Consider the following 24,730-nt stretch of genomic DNA (forward strand, 5'->3'; position numbering starts at 1 on the left):
CTCCACAACAATGCACATCAATATATTTCGTACTACTGCAGAGCTAAATGCAGTTATATTTGGACTGTTACCGATAAGGTTAGATAGGCATAAATAAATTAAGAATTTTAAAAACAAAAGTGGAAATTCCCCTTCTTCTGGAATGTATCTTACACTACGCAAATTACATACCTAGATCGATTAATTACGAACGAGAAAATATCGTAGCAAGATACGTACAGGCTCGTGGTTTGTGCGTCGCACATATTGTTTTTGTTTTGTCACCTCAAGTTGACCATTGAGTTCTAAGGTCACTAAAGAAAAAAAACAGGCCTTCGATAAGACAAATTATTATGTTGAAATATCGATTATCCGTTTAGCCTTCCCGGGGTAATCCTCAGTTAAATTTATTAAAATTTCAAGAAAATCGATTTAATGTGTAGAATAAGGAAATTAACGACATCATATTATTGAATTACCTGTCGGTTCCACCGAGGGCAAAGTAGATGTAAGAGAAGACGATGTAGACGATGCCGAGACCAAAGGCGTTCAGGATGTAGATGAGGCGCGTGGGGTGCATCACCAGGAACATATCGGTCATCATCATGGCAGAGTTCGCAGCGTGGACAAGGAAGTTCAGGGCATCCAGACGATGGACACCTGAAAGAAAGAGACGAGATTCTGTACAGCACTGTCACAATACACGTAGAAAATTGAATTGATATAAAAGATTGCTAATTTATTAAAAATCCGATAAAATTATTCGTATCCTGTTAAAAACGGGTGAATGAGTTGACAGATTTCCCAATAAATTATCAGTTAAGCACGAAAGTGTTATGAGTATTTCGGAACACGTGTTCATAAAAATTCTAATATTGTCGCATTTCATCATCATATTTTTCAAGAAAAGTGCAGCTACCTGAACACGTGTTCCGATATTTCTGAATGGACTAATATTTCATTAGGAAATGGCTTGCCTTCACTTTCTAACAGGATTTTAATAATTGTAACAACAACATAGTTGTCATTCTTTACCTACTAAACCTACTTAAATAAAACACACAGTGAAATTAGTGTGTATATTTTACTTCTTAACCTTAACTAGGTAACTAGCCTAATATAAATTCCCCAGGCCGGGAATTTATTTTATTTAATGAGAAAGTTATTTTGAATGAGGTTGTCTTTTTATGAAAATGTATAGTATTTAAAGAGTTAATAATGACAGCAAAACTAGTTTTTCGATATCCCCAAAAATGAAGAAGCCACGAGCTTTCAAAATGAATTTGGGAAAAACGTATACAATCGTGTCTTGTGACGTCACACCAGACACATTTCGGTACAATTCATAATTCGAATGGCATTACCGGATTATTACTGCTCCAGTTATGGAGTTACAACATCATGGAGATTCCACAACTTAGAGGACAATTCCCGCAATACTCATTTTTAAGGAAATATTCCTCACGAGGAATTTATCCATCGCTAAACTTAACAGTGTTTGGGGTTTCAGTGGGTTGGGGTTCATCTGTTGTGTTAGGTTGGGTTAGGTTAGGTTAGGTTAGAAAAGGGAATGCACAATGCGATCGATTTAACATTGTTACAAGTATTTTCCACATTTTATTGATCATTAATAGTATTTTGCTTCCATGTAACAGTGAAGAATCTATCACACGACCACACTTGTAAAGCATGGGTAAAGCCAATCGACGTAATAATACTATCATTGCTAATACTAATTACTCACAAGTAAATAAACATGGAAATTAAGAAATAACACATTCTCTGAAACTCTAATGAGAAGAGCATTTTAATTAAGAAACATATACTTCGTGCAATTGATATTCAAAGGTCAAAAACACATATAAATTAATGATAATTAATCAGAGATTCAGTGTTTTTACGAATGGAATCCTGTAGCATCTAGATCTGACCGGCTGGTGATCATTTAATTATGGTATTACCTATCATCACCATTATTAAGCTAATTTAAAATATTTTTACTTGAATCATGCACCAAAGTCCAGTAAATTAGGCTGACGACGAGAGCCATGTCCACAGCCAGGTTGTGCATGGCCCAGTAGATGTGATACACTTTGGGCAGCTGGCGATTCATCTCTGTGGAAGAAGTAAAACTTTTTTTAAATAGCATAAGATTTAAAACATTAACCCCTTCAGACCTGAAATACAATTGGCAGTTGTAAAACATTTTTGATGCTTTATAACAATTTGTAGAGAAAATTTTGTGTTTTTTTCTTTTCAACAGTTTAGAAGTTATTGCTAATTTCATTTGAAAGAACAATATTCCAGATTGGGCGTGCTTCACGTAAAATGACAAATCATACATTGGAAACCAAAAAATAACATTTTTTCAATTTTAAAAAATAAACTTTGAAAACTGAATCATCCAAAAATCTGGAGAAAAAAGTTCAAGATTAAACACAAAATCTTTCAAAATATAAAAATGGCTGTCGCCCGAAGTAGTAGCTAATATCCTAGTATATAAAGATAGCGCACAAAGGTGGCACAAAGTCATTTATACAAGCAATTGGAAAACGGAAACTGTAAATTTTTATTCCCTCCAAAAAGTTTTGAAATCTACGTATTTTCAAATACAAACACCGTAAACAGTCACTAGAGAAGTTGTCTCCGATTTGAAAGTGGAAATATTTTTGTGTGATTTAGTGGTAATCTAACGATAACCTAATTTATATATTAAATAAATTTGGTTCTTAGAGGTCAGATAGAATTAACTGTACAGATTATTAGAGAAAATCGCAATAGTGCGAAAGATATCAATATTGAATAAAGTAAAAATTATTAATATATATTTTTTAAATATTTATTTACAAATATTTGCTTTCTAGTACGAATGTTGTGGTTGCTCATTGACTTAGTTATAATAGTGATTATTATATATTTTTTAATGAAAAAACACAATTTGTAATTCACCAATTTTGTTTTTGAATTAACAAAGATCACCAACCGGGTTTCGCTTTTCCCAAGCTTCGTCAGGGCTTCGTCATAATATATGAGTAAATAAAAATAATAAGTGAAAAATAATAGGAAGGGTAGGTGGGGGGTGGGGGACAGTTTCGGACTGAAAAAACGGAAGTGTATTATTGTTTTTATTACTGTACTATTGAAGAAATCAAATTGCTTTTTCTAGTTCAAGATGTCTCTTTTGTGCCACCGGCTTATACTCGTATATACTAACTTCTAGTTGTTGCCAATTTCCTTGCGTAGGCACTTTTAAAAGCTATTTTCTTTTTCGTGGAACTTGCTTTCAATTTTCAAGTCTAGCTAGTCTAGTATATTGGAAATACTTGTAATACCGGAAGCGTGGTGCCAAAATATAATAGAAGCAAGAGCACTGTCCTGGTAATTTAATTGTTGTAAACATTCAATCAGTTTTTTATGCCGACATGACATAATTTCCTGTTCACCGGAATTCTTTTCTTTTGGAAAGAACGGTAGAAAACATAAAAACGCGAATATCACGATTAGCACAGCAGTATTGTTACCATGTTCTTAAATTGACGTTCTTGATCCAAAAATACATATTATTATACCCTGTCTGTTTGGTAAAAGCACGATTGAATATAAATAACTCGATGAGTATGGTTGCTTTTCGAGTGACATACAAGAGCGTCCAAATTTAGTTTCCTTTCTGACGCAATCAGTCGTCCGTGAATAGGTTTTAAATGTGCACAAAAGGTAAAAGATGTTAATTTCTTAGAATCGCCAAAAAGGGTGCAAGTTATTCAGAATAATTCCTTTAGCAACACTAACAGATGGCTGTTGGAATTCCAATATCACCGGATAACGCCTTTAGACGGGGAAAATAAACTAACTAAGAAAAAACAAGATGAGACGCCAGACGGCAGGCGGCTGCCGACCTAAAAAGAAATGCCAGCTCCGAGTGGGTAAGAGTCACCCACTATCGGCTAAACTTAAGACATTTAAGGACTATGTATGAAGCCGGATGATATAACAGGCTTGTGAATAATGCTAACTTACCTTTGGGGTCTGTCTTGTTGATCCAGGAGCATTGGACAATCCACAGGCCCAGGATGGCCTGAATGGTGCATACGATGTAGGCCCAGTTGGTGAGGAAGGCCGGCCACTTCCAGGGGCTGTTATTGCTATTATCGGTCCGCAGGTGCGGGTTGAAGATGCTGTAGATGCAGATAGACACAAACATCACGGCCAGACACCAACGCCACAGCAGGTACCACAGATTCGGCTCAGTACCTCTTTGCCACTGAAAAGATACATATTTTCATGGTCTAAACTAGACATTCATAAAGATGTTATTATCGCCACCCGAGGGGGCGCTCACGCTGATGAGATCCAGGAGGGTGGTGGTTGCATCAGGAGTAACCGTAGCATTAAAGTGTGGATAGGGGCAGCGAGGAATAAGAAAGCAAAAATATCATGTAATGCATCGTCGAAAGAATCCTTCAGGCATAAATATTTAATTTTTTTTCGATCATTTTATAAATAACTTAATTTGCCACATTATACAATAAAATCATAACCGACAATGGGTTCGTAAGTAGGAGATTTTGATCTTTAAAGCAGTTTTCATAGGCCTTTACATTATTGTTTTATGGGCTTATAACAAGACTTATCTAAAAAATACTCGATTATTTCAAAGGCCAAGATATATTCTACTCGCAGTATTTAATTAAAGCATCTGAAACATTTCTAGGCGACCAAATTTTCAAACCAAAAACACATGATTTTGCATCACTACATATGGCATCGCCTTTAAATTTTCATTTGTTATGTATTTATCCAAAATTACTAATTAGTTATTTTTCTGTCTTCAATTATCAAAATTATAATGGATACTTTCGGGTTTTATTGCATGGTCCATAAATTATTCGTGCTTCAAATATTTTTTGTTTTATGCGAAGCAGATAAGTTGTGACCACTTTATTTAGTATATCTAATGCCGACCAGGTTTCGCTACAACCGTAGCTCCGACAGGGCAATAATACTCTAATAAAAAAAATTCGGAAAAATAAAATAAAAAACAAAAGAAACCTTAATTATCGTAATTTTAAACCTTCATTATCGTAATTTAAAAAAACAAACAATGAAGATACCCTATTCTGCGTTGGCTATGTGATCTTTTTTAATGTGAATACCGCGTAACAAAATAACCGTCTTCCCAACCGTCTGAAGCCCTATGGTAATATGGCATCCCCAATTGGGGTATGTTGTGAGGTTGAAGGTAGTGGGGAGGGGAAGAATATCGGGAAGAGGAAGGTTGGGGAGTACCTGGCTATTCACTAAAGCCATTTTAAGCAACGTTTCATTTCTGAATGGTGGTCTTTCAACAGGGCGATACACAGAGAATCTTCGACTCTCGTGCTGCAAGTATTCAATATATTATTTTTAAATGAATGAATTCTGAAATAACATAAATTCATGAAATAAATTAATTATTGCAGCAGCGGCAATTTATTTGTTGTTTGATGGTCTCACTTATGTAAGAACAATCGAGTAGTAAAAACTCTTTTATTATACTGTAATTTTTAATGTAGGACAATATTCTTTCTCTTGAATCGGAAATTTCAAAAGCTGTGAGTTCTGGTTTTTTCCATTAAGGCAGATAAGATCAATCAGGAGATGCCTTCCCTCTGATGGAGCAAAGTCACTCATAAATTCGTTCGTCGTCTCACGTATGGACTATTGCAATAGTGCATATGCCGGCCTACCTCAGAAATAAATCAATAGAATCCAGTCAGTTTTTAATGCTGCGGCGAGAATGATTTTTGGTGAATAATTTAATAATCAATACAATTTTTGAAATTGTATTGCCGTATAACCCCACTTCTAAGGGATCGCCTTCACTGGCTTCGATGCCCTGAAAGAATAGAGTTTAAGATCTGCTTAATGACCTTCAAAGCATTGCAAGGAATGGCGCCAGCCTATATATCGGAACTATGTATCCGACAAAACTTAAGCAATAGACAGCTTACTCTAAGGTCAGCAGATCTAGATGTTAGTAATCGTCTAATCGAACTTTCTAGGTCAAATCGAGCTGTTTACTATGATCGTTCTTTTAGTGTAACAGGCCCTCTCATCTGGAATAGACTTCCCTCAGCTCTTACTAATCTCCAGAATTTGGCTGAATTTAAACGGGCTTTAAAAACAAAATTATTTAAAAAATCTTACCATTTATACATTTTAACTTCTTTTCAATATTTTACAATGAGCCATATTCTAAAAATTCCGGTAATTGTTTGGTTTCGGTTGTCTCCTAATTGTACCTTTTTAAAGTGTCTGCTCAGAAAATTCTCATTTCTGAGCACAAACTGCCTCCTGTTTTATGTTATGTTTTAGTTTTAATATTCGTGTTTTGTCCTGTCCTGCTGTTATTGTTATTCTAAGTTTTGTCATCATTTTGTATAAACAGTGTATTATGTGTTATAATATTAGATCTGTATTGGGTAAGGCACACTGTGGGGATAATTTTAAGAACCATGAATACTGAATTACCATTTTTTTAAAGTTTGTTATACGAGTAGTTAAGCGCACTTGAAGTGAAATGACACTAAACTGCGCTATATAAATGCCATGTTATTATTAAAATTTACAAAAATTACTCACTCGGTTAAACGATAAAAGTTGTAATAATCTTTCACATTTCTTACCTGGCTTCTCTCAAAGTGGTACGGTTTTATCTGCTTCTCCACCCCCGGACAGGAAGAGCACTGTCCTTTCCACGGACTGTTCACCATCTTGTCTGCACAAGTACTCTTCTTCAGTTATGCAGTCTGTAACAATAACCAACGGATATATGCTTTATTATCAGACGCAACTGAATAAATCGAGCTTTCAATATCATATTCTGATAAAGACATAAATGATATAAGTCTTTGGTTACATGGAATGCATATTGAAGGACCGTGTGCGTCGCTTCCAGGCGCTTCCGGTGCTAAAGTGAAATATAAAACGTCAATTGAATGATTTGTTGGTTTGTTGATGGCCCCAATGGCGATGCTTCGTGTCCTCGTTGACCTGACGGGATATCAGGTTATGACATCATCAACAAATGTAATACATAAGGCTAACGTTATTTTAAAAGTTTTATTGAAAGTTTTGATACATATATATGTACTTTATGAACTATTCTACAAATAAAATTATAGTGTAGTGTGTAGCAAAAGTTCTTCAAAATTTAAAAAAGGCAAAGTCTGTGCTTGAGTACCCATTATCACAGTAATTATTATCAAAATTCTAAGGTAAGAATAGAACATTTTAAGATAAGTAATATAAAATAATAAAGGAAAGGGTAGTGTGACAAATAAATTATGAAAATTATACAGGACACTGCAATTACTTCGCAAGGAAAGATGGTACGAAAGGAAAATAATAACTTTTAAGAAGCCCCCATACTTTTCCCATAATAAACATATATAATGGGATGATAAGCACGTTTTAAATTTTACACAAATGACAAAAAACCAACACAATTTTAAACACGTTTGTTAGTAATGGGGTATGCAAATACGCATGTGTTCAGAAATTGTTTGTTAAAAATTGTAAAATGAGTGATCAAACGTCATATTCACAAATGATTATGCTACTAGAAAGCTGCACTGTGAATGCGAGAATTGTTTCCCTTGAGTTGCGTCTGCAGATGAGTACGCAAAACGAATTTTAAATTGCATTCAGAATACTGGACTGGTATAAACTTAAGAGTAACTATGCATAAGATTCCACAAGCTTAAATAAACGTTACACGCGAAACAAGCAAATGGGTTTCTTCTGAATTTTGCAGCACATGGTGTGAAAGTAGAATTTAAACTCAACTCGGAACGTAAGAACGGTTTCCTTCGAAATACGTTAGCAGATGAATCCGTAACTGGACTTTTAACACATCATTCGGAGCACAATACTGCTTTTGACTTAAGGATGAATCTTAGTGCCACGTTTTGCAGTACATAGTGTGCAAATGTCTTAAAAATGTATCAAACACCGTGAAAGAAAACTGTTCTCACGTTATGATTTTATATATTTTTAACTGTTGTGCATTTAGCTGGCCGCACCAAAAAGCTTCGCGGGCCTTACTCTGCCCGCGGGCCGCAGTTTAATAAAAAATATCATTTTTAGTTAAAGTATATTAAATTTCTTTCATTTTCCTATCAAACTATAAGTAAAACTAGATACTGTAGACGGAAACAGGAGCCGTTTATGACGATGCAAATTTGTTTGGTCGTTTTCAACGGTTCAGTGACACTGAACGTCGCCGTTGGCAATTTGAAATTCGAGGAAATCTATACTTTGGCGAGGAGATCGATATCGATTACGTTTACCCGCGTTGAATTATTGTCTACCACCTGCACTGTTATAGGTATCATGTTGCTTATCATAAAATATACAGTAGGAATTATTAGGAATGGATCAATCAGGCAAAAAAAATGACAAAAGTACACATAAAAAAGACGTAAAAAAAAAGTTTTTTTCTGTAATACATTTAAATAAAATTGGGTTGACTGAGGATTGAACCTTCCTCCCTAGATACTGACTAAAAAGAGTGAACACCGCTATCACTTAAGCCAAATCGTAATTGGATGGTATCGAGATTTATTTCATATATTAACTGCTGTAATTTTGTATAATGTCATCCAATTTCAGATAAATGCGTGTGTGTGCGCATGTGTACGTGAGTGCCACCAAAAGTTATAGAATGCATTGTCATCAACAACGAATCTATCTGCCGAGTTTCAGCTCCATGGGATGTCGGAAAGTGGGTTAATTTCCACTTCCAAGATTAAATTTCATTCGTTCACTCATTCATTAATTTATTTATTCATTCGTTCTCTCATTCATTAATTTATTTATTTATTCGTTCACTCATTCATTAATTTATTTATTCATTCGTTCACTCATTCATTAATTTATTTATTCATTCGTTCACTCATTCATTAATTTATTTATTCATTCGTTCACTCATTCATTAATTTATTTATTCATTCGTTCACTCATTCATTAATTTATTTATTCATTATTCACGAAATCGAAATTCAAACATACGTATTTAAAAGTAGTATTATATTACTCTGAACATAATAATGATAAATCATTCCAAGCTATAGTACCTACAGTATTATTTGCTTTCGGGTTAACAAGTAATAACGGATTCGCATCAGAATTGCTCAAAAAGTTGTGTAAATATTTATTCTGTTCCGCGCAAAGTTATGTAGTTAGTTCCATAAATAAATTTCACAGTGGCCAAACAAAAATAATGTGAGTTTGTTGTTACGTAGGTATCTTTGAAAATGATTGATTTGTCAGAGGATAAGCGGAACCAAATGTGTATGGATGAGGACACGCCTCATTTTCTGATTGTACACATGTAAATATATTCCCAATTCGCAGAAACACGTAGGATATGTCTGTTATCCAGTTCAGAATGAATATCTATTATTATTATTTTTTATTGTTACCTTGCTTGTTTACGTCCTTTACAAAACCTAATATTAACCACTTCTAAGAAGTTTTCGTGCGGACTAAATTTAAAAGACCTCATTTAAAAGGAACGTCACGTGGGGCATCCACTTGCAAAAAGACGCGATAAAAATAGTGTCGATATGAACGAAATAGATTCAGTACCACTCGTTCATGGACCATTCAATTAGTGAACATAAGGTGTATACACCACATAGGTATGACGCGTATACATCGATACAAACTACCGTTCCCACACCGAAAAAATAAAATGCTGTTAGCTATAGGCATGTATTGACATCGGCTAATTTGTTTTCAGCTGTTGAAGTGCTCGGCACTTCCGTAGAAGAATACCTTTTGTATAAAATATTTCTGATAACTTGAATATAAAATTCATTATTAGCTGTCTGTTTTGCTTATCCTGGATTGTACTCGTATAATATCCGTAAAAGAAATCTGCATGTTAAAAGTGTAACACCAGTTAATTGGCTTAGTTGCATACTAATTGAGGCCATGAATAATCTGCATGATGGGACCTAATGAAATGGAGAGTAAATTCCTCGGAAATTGCAATATAGCACTGACCAATAAATGTGGAACTCTATGAAATGAAATTTTGAATTAGAGCAACGTGGTTCAAATAAATCGTGACTTCTTTTGACAGAGAAATATATTATATGCCGAAATTATTACCACTCATGAGTCATGAGATAACTAACTACTTTTACTTTTATGATCGTGATTTTTAGGCTCTTCGGTGTCGTATTTACCATTTGAGTTTTTGTGCGATTCCGATCAGCTTGTGGTCAGCACAAGAACAACTATCCGGAACCAGTGGATGTATGGCACCCCGATCTGGCTAGTTTTGTTAGGCTGAAGGTGAATGTGAAACTGAAGAGAAACGTCGCGATGTATCTAGCAATTCATAAATAATCGATCTAATAACCAAACTGACTAAAAATAACTATGTCAGTTTAAGTAACTTTGCTCTTCCGTATGGTGGTGGTCTATGCTGAGAGTACCTATCTATGTAGTATATAATACTCTGAAACGAGGTGGAAACATGCGAAATAAAAAATAATTCAAATTTTGTTCATACAAAAACCCAAGTAAATTAAATTTTAATTTTGCGGTCGAGCTTTGAACCCGGACATGAACTGAAAACCAAAGAACTTAACGCTCTACCACGGAGGCCGTCATAGTAGATGAATTCATATTTCAGTCGTGAACAAAAAAAATGGCTAACAAATGTTAACCCTAGATAACTAATCGCTCGTCGAGGCGACGACGCGCTACTCGGCGAAATTCGAAATCACCTACTTCCCTCCGCTCCCCGACCTGGACTCTTTCATTACCTTCCTAATTTGAGTAAACAGAGCAGCACGTGACGCGATTGCAGCTACGCGCATACTAGGATGTGCCCTATGAGCATCTAGTCGTCCGCTGGACTAAAGTTTAGTTATAACAACAATTTTTATTTTTAAGGTACGTACATTCATATATTCTTATACTTATTGTTAATGTTGGCGAATCTTCTACAATAGAAGCTCCGGTTCCATCTAAGTCAAACGTGCCTAAAATTTGCTACCTGTGTCCATCTAAGGCCCGGAGGGTGACCAAACACCGTTGCACCAGATGTAGAAAGGCTATTTGTGGTCCATATAATGTTGACATGTGTGATCACTGTGTACACTGATATTTTGATTTTAATTTGTTCATTATAAACCTTACTTTTGTGCCATGTAATAAGTTCCTACCTTAATTAAATATTTTTGATTTATTTGTAGTGTTTTTGTGTTTTTTTTGTTTGTGAAACAATGAAAACAGTTCAGTTATCTAGGGTTAAATTAACCAGTAAAATCATAATGATCATTATGATCATCATTACAAAAATATGGTCATAGTTAGTCAGTTTATCCGATGGTGTATAATATATTATGTAGGTTTATACCGACACCACAAATATGATATTTCCATCTATCTTTATATTATAGAAACGCTTCTTGTTAAAAAAAATCTCTCAACTACATTATAATTATTTTAAATGTCTTGAACATCATAAAAACGTAAATAAACTAACCAAAAAGAATACCTGAAGGGCGAATGCAATAAAGAAAAATAAGCAACGCAAACTTTTAAATAATTGGCAAGGTTTTGGTTCCCTGGAGTTTTTTCTGGCGGATTAAGAGAAACAAAATAAAGCCTATAGACGCCAAAAAATAGCAACATCAAACCCATATCCAAGCAACTACATTGTTAATACAAGACGGGGGGTTAGGAGCACAGGGGCCTAACTCCAAAAACATAGTTTTGAGATAAACCAAAATAAAGATTTGGCTGCTCATATGCTCAACTGTATACCCGTCTGATATGCTCAACTGCATCTCTTAAACGGCTGTATGTACGAGATAGAGCTTCGTGTCACTAAGAAAATATGATTATGGCATTACCGAAACCGAGCTTAAGGTGAAGCTTAATGCCAAATCACTATTTCGATTAATCTTTAAAACGAATTGGTGTACATTATGAATACCAAAAAATATGCTTTAGATACATTGAAGGTTTTCCTATCGCTTCGCTTGATTAGATTACAAATAAAAATATAAATTACTCAATAAAAATATAAATGCAAACTACTAAAAAAATATATTTTCAATAGAAATGTATGAACGCGTAAAGGAAAGAACTTAAAAAAAATACAGTATTATAGCCAAGATTATCTGTGACTTTTTTGCTTTCTTATAAAATTATTTACAAAATAAATAAAAATCACTTTTTTGCTTGAAATCGAACGTTTCTAGACTCTTTTTGTCAAGCGATTTTAATGCCTATTACCTACGATATAAGGTAAACCAAGAATATACACATTTTTGGCTTGTAGCTTCCTCTTAAGTCTAAACACCACTTTTTGTAATTAGGCCCCTGTGATCCTAAGCCCCCGAAGTCACATTCGTGATGCACCAACACTACAATCCAGGAATAGATACCTATGTGGAACCTGTATGTATTCTGCGCCCAAATAATTGACATAGATTTTTCATAGATAGTATTTCTCGTAACGTATATAAGTCCTTGAGTCGCGATCGGCTATTGATGCTAGACAATATAAGACCTTAGGCAATCGCGACAATTGACCCCAATTAATTTAGTGACAATTCGCAGGTCTCCGGACGTTCGACAGCTCGGTCTTGTCACTTTCTAAAGAGGTAAGCGAGATTAATGGACCTACAATTGGCGAAGAGATGCTGCTCTGTTGCAACATATAGATTTACCGGTAACCTGGCAAATCTTCGATAATAATGGTGTATGGTAGATTGGTTTTGCGGTAAACTTATTCACCAAAGCTCCGATGAGATTCTAGTACGTATGGAAACAAATCTTTTTATTTTTTGAAATAATATTAATACAATGTAATTAGAAAGAAATGATATAAAAAAGAGGAAAGTGCCAAAAACTACTTTTTAGCAGTTTGTCAATGGGCGCTTTTAACGTTAAACGTTGAAAAAATCTTATGTTAGAAGAGTTAGTTTAAGGGAGATATGTACATATATAATAAACTTGAATGTAAATATTCATGCACATATTATGTAATTCTTACAGATACGATTTATACATACGAGTACATGCTCATTATAAAATAATAATAACAATATTAAAACTGAAATAACAAAATTAAAACATTTTAAATTTTAACCATAATGGCAGGATAGTGATAATATTTATTTATTTATTTGTAAGGAACAAACAGCTTTTACATAATATACAATGATAGATATAAATATACAAGTTAACCCTTGAGACGTTGTTGATTTGCACGGATCGAACCTTCTACAAGCTTCCATTTTTTCAAAGACAATAACAAGCACTATTTCGTTCTCTTTCTGACATAAAAGAAATAATTAATTTTTAGATGAGAGGAAGAGAGATATATGCATTTTAATAATGTGCGGTCGTTCTGGGACAAATATGGTCTTAGGAGAGTATAATGCGCGCACGGCATTTGGGACTGTTTGGGTCTTAGAAGGTCCCAAGGGTTAACTGAAGTCAAGCCACAGAAGTTTCTTATGCTAAAGTTCATTGGAAATGAAGTTTTAATATCTTAAAATTAATTTTGTGTTAAAGGAAGGGGAGAGGAAGAGGATAATAGGAATAGGATAGGAGATGCTCCCGATACATTCCATACTCTCATATGAATAATCGATCGTACGCATTACTTCATATCGATATTTCTTTAGGTTATTACCAAAAATGTCAATGCTGTAAAATTTTGTATTATATTGTGCACATATACGAGGAATTGGGGATTTTTTTCGAATATTTGTTTCTACACGAGGGTAAATAAAATAAATCAGATTGTCGGGTAATATCTAAGAACAATTAAAACAATGTATAGCATGTAGAGGTATAGCATAAAGAAATGTAACATACTATAGAACATATGTATGTAGTTAGAAATACATAGTTTGAATTATAAATAATAGTATAATACAAACTATTTTTACTGACACGATTGAAGGAGACAATTTCATTCAATATAAAGGCCAAAAATTTGACAGTGTTTCTGGTGGCATCTGCAGTGTTTACATAATACAGAAAATATGTAATTGAATTTCGTAACACTTTATAAATGCCTGTTTAATTAAATATTTTTATAGTTGAATAAAACCTAATATACATATTTATTTATTTATTTATCACACGCCCTAGTGGGCTTTTCTTCAAAAAAAATACAAGCATTTTGTATCAGAGTAAACACTTAAAATGAATACAATAAAGAAGAATGTAAACATAATGGCAAAAATGAATCCTCATACGCATATAATTGAATTTAAAAGATTCAACAAAACAAAATAGTAGAAGCGGAGAAGTTATATGGGTACATAGGTCTATTTGTGTCTAGAAGAATAAAAGTGATAGAATATACAACATTTATACTGATTAGTTTTCAAATGAAATATATCACCCAGATCAGAATATTTGTTTTCGAGATTGTGAAGTCTCGGAATTAGAGAAATTTGGTAAGCTAGTGTCCTGGTGTTATTGAAGTAAAAAGGTAAGAAATGTCGGCATGATTTTTTGGGAACATGGATATTGATACATTGAAGTAATTCGGGACAGTCAATTTTAAAATGTAGTATTCTTTGTAACAGTATTAAATCTGTGCTTATTCTTCTTTCTGAAAGTTTCAATAGAGACATATTAAATGTAAGCAGGCACAAAATATACCCCTTCGGGCTTTTCAGGAAAAACAAATTTTAAAATGAGATAAAATTATCTTTCCAGTGTATGTATTTAAAATAAACAGTACTAATTCTAAATAATCAAATATTAATATCAAACATGAAAAATTTTGTTAAAAGACTCTCCGTATTCTTACTTCATTTTTTATTCCAAACTTGATAGAACTCGATATTTCGAAAATATATTCCTTTAGTTTAGGGAATTTCTAAGAAAACTGTATCTTCACTTTCATATTGTTAATACAACAATAAATAATAAACCGAATGTTGTGTAGCTGCGCGAAATATGACTTATTCATTTTTGTCTATTTTATTCATGGCATCCATTATTTACAGGGTGTCCGGGGGGAAAGTGCGTTAACTTCGGGAGGTGATTCTACATCATGATAGAAGTAAAAGAGATGATTTTTTTTATAAATTCCTCTTTATTTTCTCATCAAAATATATTTTACCATAGAAGAATATTTATTTTCCCATACCTTAAAATATTGGAATTTTGAAAAAAGTTGTTTCTCTTTTGTACTTCTAAAATCGTGTAGAATCACCCCCGAAGTTAGCGCACTTAACCTCCGGATATCCGGTATGTTTGAGCCAAACTGAGAAGAATTATTATTTCTATTAAGTCGAATAAATGACGTATTTCCGTATGATCGAAAAAGAAATGCTATTCTGAAGTCTGGACGCCCCGTCATATATGAGCCTAAAACGCTCGATGGGTTAAGAACATGAAAGTAATGTTATTAGCATTCAATCCAGTTACTTAGTACAGTTAAAAATGACGTTAAAGTTGATGTGGTCGAATTAGCTCAGTTGTCAGGAGGCAAAAAATAGGTCCTTGGTTCAATTCCTAGAGGCGACTAAATCTTCAAATCAGAAAGTTTTCGACATGGATACTGAAGCGTCAGTATGTAATTTTATCTACAATTATTTTTAACATAATAGTTTTAACGTAAGATGAATATAATATATTTTATGAAATACCATTTTTGTTTAAAAAATAAATTGAGATATTTTATTTAGATGGTGTTTTAAAAAAATTCCACCACAGTTCTTACAAGTTCGAAAAAATATTCTTATAAGTAATATAAAATCGTTAAATGTATCCCTTGTCCTTCTTTTTTAAATCGAGCATTTTCTTTTCAGGTAGTTTTGGCGACCCCGCTCTAAAGGAAATGAAGATAAAGAGAAAAGAAGCACAAAAATCTAAAAATGAACAGTTTTATAAGTTATCTTTATTTTAGAGTTTAATCACAATTCTATGTCATATTTACCTATATCATTAGTTCAAAATACAGAAATAATTTAATATGAAATATTTTGGTATTCTTCAAGCACCTGACTCCAACTAATCCTAATTAGGCTTTTTCTGACTAATTGGCTAAAAAATTATTTTTTCGTCTGCCAAATCTCATCCGTCTCTACTTTATTTTCATTTCGTTTAACGAACCCTCTTAGAACGTCGTTTCGTGATATATCGTGACAATGCACAGTTATCGTAGTGGATATTGCGAATTTAGAAAAAACAACGGTGCAAAAACGTTCTAGAAAACTGAACTGGAATCGCAAATCGCCAAAAATTGAGGTCTTGCGATAAAATTAACGTCATTAATTTGATAAAGGTATTACAACGATATTGTTCATTATATCCGCATCCCAGTATAATACGTTGAATGTTATTTATATCTTGAAGGTACATACCTACTCTGATAGCGTAACTACGTTAGGGTTATTTCCCACAATTATTTTTCGAAACTTATCAATCTACTTAGTTAAACGTTGTATCACTGTATTGATTATTATTTTTAACGTAGATATCCATGAAATCTATGCTGTTATTTATTTAATTAAAATTTATATTAAAATTAACTTGCTAGAATCTAAATAGTATAAAATAAAGTTGCCCTACGCGTCTGTCTGTTTGTGCGTTTAGTTCTTCTAAACTACGCAACGGATTTTGACAAGGGTTTTACTGTCATTTAGAGAATTTCTTCCGGAAGGTTTATACATATAATACATGCATATTATATTTATGGAAAGTAGAAAAAAGTCAAGTCAATAATCAAGTCGTAAAAAAAATATTTTCGGGCGCTTACATTGCTAGCACTGACTACACCTTATGAGACACATCAAAATAATGTAAGAAGGAATTGTAGATCTTAAAAAGGCCTACAGAAAAATCCACAATGGTATATGTCTATCTCCTAAGGATAACCCCCAGCAACACCGGGTACACATCAGCTAGTTAAATTTAATGCAAAAGTCTTTATTGGAACAAAGAATCTTATCGGAATTTTACTTTAATAAAATGAAGCAATAAAATTAAGGAATGCATTTTATACTGCATTAAAAATGAAGGAGTGATAAAGGGAACCATCTGGTGTTCTTGGTAGGTATGTGATGTGTTGTTCTCACGCGAAGGAATTATTGCTCAGAACGAAAGGCATGAAATATAAATTCCATATCCCCACAGACATAGGAATTAATAGACGAGAAGATAATGGCGAGGGGTAAAATCAACTGTTGAAGAACGAAGGGAGTAAGGCTGACTGTGATTCGTCAATAAATCAATCTGACAGTAAATAGGCATCTCGCATTATAATATCACCATTTACTTCTTAAAAGTAAAATCTGCTTTTGAATGAATAGACATTTTTACATGGGAGCGCAAATTACTCGCCACGTTATGAACAAATTTGCGAAGTCCAAATTCGGCAAAAAAAATCGGTTCTATTTTCAGAGTCGAATATTTCGTTTAAGTATTTAGTTAAGACACTTTTATAAATGTTCATAATTTACTTCCCAGCAACCAACCAGCTTTGTGTTTCGCGTCCAGACGTTTCTCGATGTGATAGTATATGTTTCTAAAACTGATCTATATTATACGATGTGAATATGCTTAAAATAAAGTAAAATAATGCTTATATATGGAATGTAATACGACAATTGGGTTTATTCTCTTTTTCACATCTATTTTTACAAGTTTTCATAGTACAAGTCAACATTTTACCGTGTTATTTCGTAAAATGAACCGATGATGCCTCGACCATAGTTCGCACAAGAATGATGACGTCACGTTTTCAAATTTCACTTGAGGCCATACGCGAGCCCAGCCGGCTCCAATGGAACCGGTATGGGGAGTGGGGATAATACGCTTTTAATCACTTAGGGCAGGTCTACTAATATTCATATGTCTATGCATATCCCCGAGATCCACTACCACGGTTCTGAATATTCATTATTCATTCATTTGCAATTACGAGTATTATATTATATTACGTCTTCACAAAACACACAGAAATACAAAAAAATATAATATTGTGAAGCTATTTATACAAAAAATGTTTTCCGCTACATCAATCAGGTATATAAATTACATTATGATCAGAGATGGTTTATTCGTGAAATGAGTTTTCACTGTGATTCCAGTTACCGGAGACCGATGTGGAACCGGTTCATTATACATTTACTTTTGGAACCGGTTTCTCAAAATCTCAAAAAAAAAAACAAAAACTGAAAATTCTAAATATTTTGTTGCTTTTAAACATTTTTCTAATATTTCCAAGGATGTCCAAGGGTTTCCGGAAACTATAATTTTTTTTGTCGGAAATTTTTAGTTTGGCATATTCGTTAAATAACTTTCGGTTTTTGCATTTTAGTACCTATTGAATGAAAATTTTTAGAGAAATGGTTAGTTAACAAAAAAAAGTGGGTGTGTCAAGCCTACGCAAGACAGAAGTGAAACTTCTAGTATTCCTCTCTCTCTATTTTCATTTCATCATCTCTATTTTCTCTCTTAGGTTAGTTTGAAAATTAGAGGTTAAATAATTCAACGACGAAGCATGGATTTGCTTTTTCTAATATTTTCTTATAGATGAATGACGTTCGATTAATGTATAGTTCCAAAAATTTTCAATTTATTCACAAGTATACAATATTACATAAATAACAATATTACAATTAAAAATTACAAAGAAATTACAATGACAATTTACCAATCATGTGCCATTTTCATTGTCAATTTCATGAATATCATTTCCTAATGTCGTGATAATTGGGTTATGGTAACTAAAGTGCGAGATATATACATGAGCACTTAAATCCTTAATGAATCGTGCAAAAACTGCATCGATTGTTGTCCCGTGTCGGGAGAGAACGTTCGTGAGCGGCTCCCCCACCTCAACAAGCGCATATGGTGAGAGAGGGACAGTGAACGGTGAGCGGTGGTGGGGGTACCCGCATTTTCGTGTCGATCCTGACTCGGTTTTACTCCGTCCCAGAAAATTCATTACGCGCCTAAAGAAGTTTCACTTCAATAAATGCGTGTTCTTCGGCCACAAAAGAGGATCTAGATTCTAGATCATTCGCATATTTATTACTGACGAAACATTTTTTCAGATGAAACTTAAAATATATACATATTTTGTTGATGGCAAGTGATGAAATTATAAAACGCCCCTACCTGCCATGATAATTTATTATTCGCTTGTAGTATTAGTAAGCAAGGTTGAAAAGGTTTAATTTGTATGATGGTTACGTACTTTAAAATGTATTAGATTTTTTTGTCGTTTTTACGAACCAGATGTTACTATTACGGATGACACCATTGCGATATCTGCTGCGCACAGTAAAGAATTTTTAAAACAGACAACAAAAAAACATGGAAATCGTTTCTTATTTAGTACCTAGTAAGGGAAAAATACTTTTATATAGTTCAAGAAAAGAGTAATACTTTATCAGAATTAACCGACATTTAAAAAAAATGTTTTAAACTGAGTGTGAGACTTGAATTAGGTACTTTAACCAATGACTCCAAACATTATTTGGAGTCAAAGTGTCAATTGGATGTTTTTCTATTTATTTTTTTGTGGTCACACGTCACTTGGCAGGGTAACTGAATAATCCCTCACCTTGACCTTAACTGCCCAATACCTACTATTTTTTGTGTTTTAAGTTGAAAAAAAAACTAAAATGTCACCGGTGACCAAAATGTCAGGAATCACAAATAAAAGAAAGTCAAGTACGTCCCTTGTATATGTATATCTATATTTTTCTGTTTGAATAAAAGAAAACCTTGTTTTTTTTAAACATTATTATTATCATCCCCATTTATTAACTTGGCCTTAAACCTGCAGTTCTAATGTACTACGCAAGAACCATTTATCTCTATCTAGTCTAATAGCCGATTATCCGTTTATGTTAATACAAACCTAGATTATATAAAAGTAACCGGATCAATATATCATTATTTTTCCGAAAATTTATCGGGGATATTTACCCATGAAAGATTAAACTCAAAATATGCACAGTTATACTATTTAGTGTAATCAGGTTGAAGCAACAACGTTTCGGAAGTAAACTTATCTTTTGGCAGATCAAACGAAAAAGTAGACTTGGAGACTGTCCAAATGCCACTTTTTAAAGAATTTTTGATCTACTTTGGATGCACTTGTTAGAAAGTACACCTATTCATAAAATTACATAACACTGTTCGAGGTATTTTTATTATAAGACTAGCGCAGACTCGTGAATAATCACAGAATAGTCTGAATTCTCGATTCTTGACAAATCAGATACAATTTTTGATATCATAAAATATTATACTATAGGTAGGTACCTTATCGCTTATCTGAATTCTTCAAACAATTGATTCCAATTTTGAAAAATGACACTTAAATTCTAAGCAAATTTGTGAACCAGGTTTCATTCAGGGCTAAATAACGCACAGCATAGACAACCGAAATTATTATGTTAACTTAATTTCATCTATAATTACGAAATGTATTCAAATTCCTACGTCAAAAGGTACCTAACTACCACCTACCATGTATAACGGAATCCTACATGGTATAATATAATTAAAAAGCCGAAAATTCACTCTTCTGCAAATGAAATTCACTGTACCAACGGAAAACCGTTGTTTTTTTTAAAATTAGCTTTAGACACAGTTGAAGACAATTAGAAGAAGAAGAAGAGTTTAAATGATAACACAAAAACGATTTTCATGAATACTCAAGGAATCGAGACACACTTTTAAAGAAAGAGATATGGAACAATGGTTCCATGATAACTCAACACAGTGACAATTCAACACACTTTTAAAAAGTGATATAAAGTCATTAGAAATTATGAAAAATTTTTTTTTTTAACCCTGCCTAACCTAACCTACTTAAATCAGTTAATAAAGTTTTTGTTTCATCACTTTCCATGACTTTATATAACTTTTTAAAGATGTGATGAATTCCGGTCACCGGAACAATATAGAAAAAATAAGGTTATTACTGTAGAATTAGCAAAAAATTCAAGCCGTAAAAAGTTTTTTTCTAAAATTCATCTATTTTCATAGATATACAATTTTTTTTGGGTTGACTGAGGATTGAACCTGCCTCCCCAAGGACCGGGTCTTCTTAACTGTGGTGAACTTTTAAAACATTTTTTTTTTAGTTTGACTGAGGATTGAACCTTCCTCCCCAGGGGCTGCAGTGAACCACACTAAAAACTGAGCCCAATAGATTGGGTAGGACCGACATTTATTTCGTTTAATTTATTAATTGTTGTAAAGCCGTCCGATTTCAGAGAAATTCGTGTAATTTACGAACATTAATTGTCATCGACAATTAATCTTTTCTGCCGAATATCAGCTCGACCGGACGTCGGGAAGTGGGTTAATTTTGGCATTCGAGATTTGCATTAATTCAATTACGAAAACCAAATCGAATTTCAAATAGACTTATTTAAAAATACAGTTAAAATCACTTCTTTTCACTTTTTTCTTTCTCATCTTTTGTGATTTCCTCATTCGAAATAATGTTTTTAAATACATACGTCAAACAGGTAAATCACTTTGAAGAGACCATTGCTTATGTGGTAATGTACTGGATGGATCGATAAAAATCATATACCTGGGCTTAATTAAGGTTTTCTCACGGATGGTCCTTAACTAATAATTTATTACGGAAACATTATAAATACTTGTGTCGGGTCATATGTCATGTCAGGAGTCAGAATAACATAACAGTATACATTTAAGGACAAAAATAAGTACGGATGATTTAACAAAATACTGTAAAAATGTGACTGCATGCCCATTTCCTAGTAAAATATTTGTAATTCAGAATATGACAGACGAATTTAAGGGACGAAATTCGAAAAAAATATAATTTTTAAGAACACGTGTTCCGACTCAATATATTCGTGCTTAAATTCTTATTAAATTCATTCGTCAAAGGCATGCAGTCCCGGTTTTAACGGGAAAACGAATAATTTGACCAGATTTTGAACCAGTTACAACACATATAGTAAGTTTTTCCGTGTATGAGGCGATATATGCACGTGAATGAAGCAAAGAGTATATGCCGAGACAGAGTTGTGTAACGGTCGTGTAACTCTCTGCCTACCTTGCGCAGAAATGGCGTGATGGTCAGTTAGACAGTTATACTGACTAATAAATGAGTTAAAATTGATTTGACTGTTTGAAAATATCCTGCTTATTTTACTATAGAAATTGATTTGATTGTTTGAACATATTCTGCTTATTTTACAATAGAAATTGATTTGACTGTTTGAACATATCCTGCTTATTTTACTATAGAAATTGATTTGACTGTTTGAACATATCCTGCTTATTTTACTATAGAAATTGATTTGATTTGCGGCGATTTTTCTCTATCGTAAAGCAAGTTATTGAAGTATCGTAATTAGCGGATAATAACTGTTAAATACATAACATAGTTCGCTCTGGGATCAATTGATCGGTCAACTAGAGACGGAATTCTCGTCAATCATTGCCCTCAGATAGGATGCAATTGGAGAAACATGACCGGGGTGCTAATGCGAATAATAATTGTCTATTGCCCGCGTCTTGCATGCACGCCCCGCGACCTCACCAAATATTGCGTCACACGAAACAAGAAAAAAATTGTGCTAGATTCTGAGAATTTAGTTCGGTTGACACAGTTTTTTATTTTAATTGTTCGGAGTAATTAAAGCAAATTTTTTCCTGTCTTGTTCAAATAAGTTAATTCTCAGATACGCTGAGAGTATTAAAAGTTTAATAAAAGCATCTAAAAAATTATAAAAGGACAAAAAGCATATATTATGCGTCATCAATAATTGCAAATTCGCTTTGTGGCATCATTTTAATTAAATGAAAACAACAAACTTTGTTTAAACCACACGGAGAAAAATTGATCATAAAAAAAATATTGCTACTTTATTAAAAATCTCTACTAATCCGATTAAAAACGGGATTATCGGTCATTAACTAATAATCTGACTTTGAAATAATTTATGATTGAGTTTTTTTAATACAATTTATTTGATATGTCCTCTTTACGGATTTATAAATAATAATTAATTAGTAAAAGGTTACAAGAAGGAAGTGTTTTTTTATTACAATGTATGTTAAATTACTTTGGTTGCTTTATTTTGATCGATCTGTGTTCGGTTCTAATTTTTATTTTCAATACAATATTTAGCCTGCTTGTATTATCAGATAGCCATTTAAAATCTATAAATTATTACGAATCTAAAATCAAGCATTAGCTCCATTTAAGGACTTGATTAAATCTGTTTCAAATAATCGTTTCCTATCCTTCCCCAATTCTCTTTCCTTATTGAGTGTTCCACAATCCCTATAACTTCTGGTGTTTTGAACTAAGTTTGGTTAGCACTCATACACCATTGATTATCATTGATAACCGATAACATAATACATCAATTGTAATTATACCAGTTCACTTGACATTATTGCAATAGTAATTGTAATTACATGAACACAGAGACTTATAAAACAATCGAATTCGAGTTAAACCAATCTTAGTACAATGTACATACGAAGCATGTCAACTTAAAAGCCTCAAAACAGATCGGCTGTATAGTTTAAGACGTGTGGTTGTGATGTTTTGAATATCCACAAAAATAAACGATAAATAATAAACGAACGTGCTCAAAAAAATTTTTTGTTTAGACAACGACGGAAGATTTATTGACAGACAGGCCTGGAGTAAACACATTCACACGGGACAGGGCGCAGGGACGGGCAGTCGAGTCTCGAACTTGGGTGCATTGACAGCCCCGAGAAATGGATACAAATCAGAAGTGTTGTTTGAAACTACAGTTAATTATTGAATTCAAATGGTATTAGAGAATATTGTGGAATATTGAATTAAAGTGAAAGATTATTGATCCGGTGTTTGTGTGAAGTGAAAGTGGTTCGACTCAGTGAGAAAACAATTAATAATAATGACAATAATAATAATTGTATAATTTGTAGAGCGCCGTTTTGTAAAAACCCACCTCAGGGGCGCCAGGTGTTGTGCAATCGCGATTGTGTTATAAAGTTGTGTTGATTTAAACGTGATTTCGTATACAGTTCGAACTAGATTGCTTGTCTTAAAAACATGAAAATAATAAAAATAATGATCGCGTTTTTAAAACAGAGTGAACATATAAAGGCAGGAAGTGTTTAATCGGGCTAAGTTATTGATTTGGCGAGATGGCATTCTATCCACGGAGACCGAAAACCAGAGAATCAAATAGATTATTAACTGTGGGTTCGAATCCTAACAGATTAGGGAGGTACAATTTTATTTACAGGAATATTTAATTACCCTTTTATATGCGTAGGGAGGAGGTCGAAAATTAAAGTGATTTAGCTATATAGTGTAACCAGGTAAGCTTCACGCTGAGAATGAGAGGTGCCTAACTGGGTGAGTTTTTTATATTATTTATTAAATTTCAGAGGACCTTTTTAAAAGACGGATACAACCGAGGTACAGGAACTAAGTTTACGACACCTGCCGCCCAAATAATGTTATCATTAACAGGGATGTGCTAGGCGAACCGTCAATCAGCTGTGAGCGAGAGACGAGTCAACGAACTTTTCATATATAGGACAAGGCGCGGTGTACAGTCAGTCAAAGGGGAAGTTTTGCTAGCGTATGCCGTCCCAAATTGAAAGCGATCGGATGCAACCAGACGGAACAAAATGAATACTTTTCATCTATTGTTTGACTTTCTAAGTTACGAATGGGGATGCACAAAAACAA

General features: G+C 33.4%; 1 protein-coding gene across 1 annotated transcript in view; it reads right to left on the reverse strand.

Annotated features, from left to right (window-relative positions):
* Positions 1-24,730, reverse strand: part of LOC149425302 (protein rolling stone-like) — a 60,724-nt gene that overhangs the window by 4,469 nt on the left and 31,525 nt on the right. The window contains exons 2-5 of the mRNA XM_089651069.1: positions 6,645-6,767; positions 3,997-4,240; positions 1,981-2,094; positions 459-639 (exon numbers count right to left, since the gene is read on the reverse strand). Of these exons, the coding sequence (XP_089507195.1) occupies positions 459-639; positions 1,981-2,094; positions 3,997-4,240; positions 6,645-6,731 (626 nt within the window). The 5' untranslated portion in view covers positions 6,732-6,767. The remainder of the gene's footprint in view (positions 1-458; positions 640-1,980; positions 2,095-3,996; positions 4,241-6,644; positions 6,768-24,730) is intronic.

Source organism: Hesperophylax consimilis, chromosome 3 (assembly GCF_061612785.1).
Source record: "Hesperophylax consimilis isolate HC1 chromosome 3, BYU_Hcon_1.0, whole genome shotgun sequence".
NCBI classification, from domain to species: domain Eukaryota; kingdom Metazoa; phylum Arthropoda; class Insecta; order Trichoptera; family Limnephilidae; genus Hesperophylax; species Hesperophylax consimilis.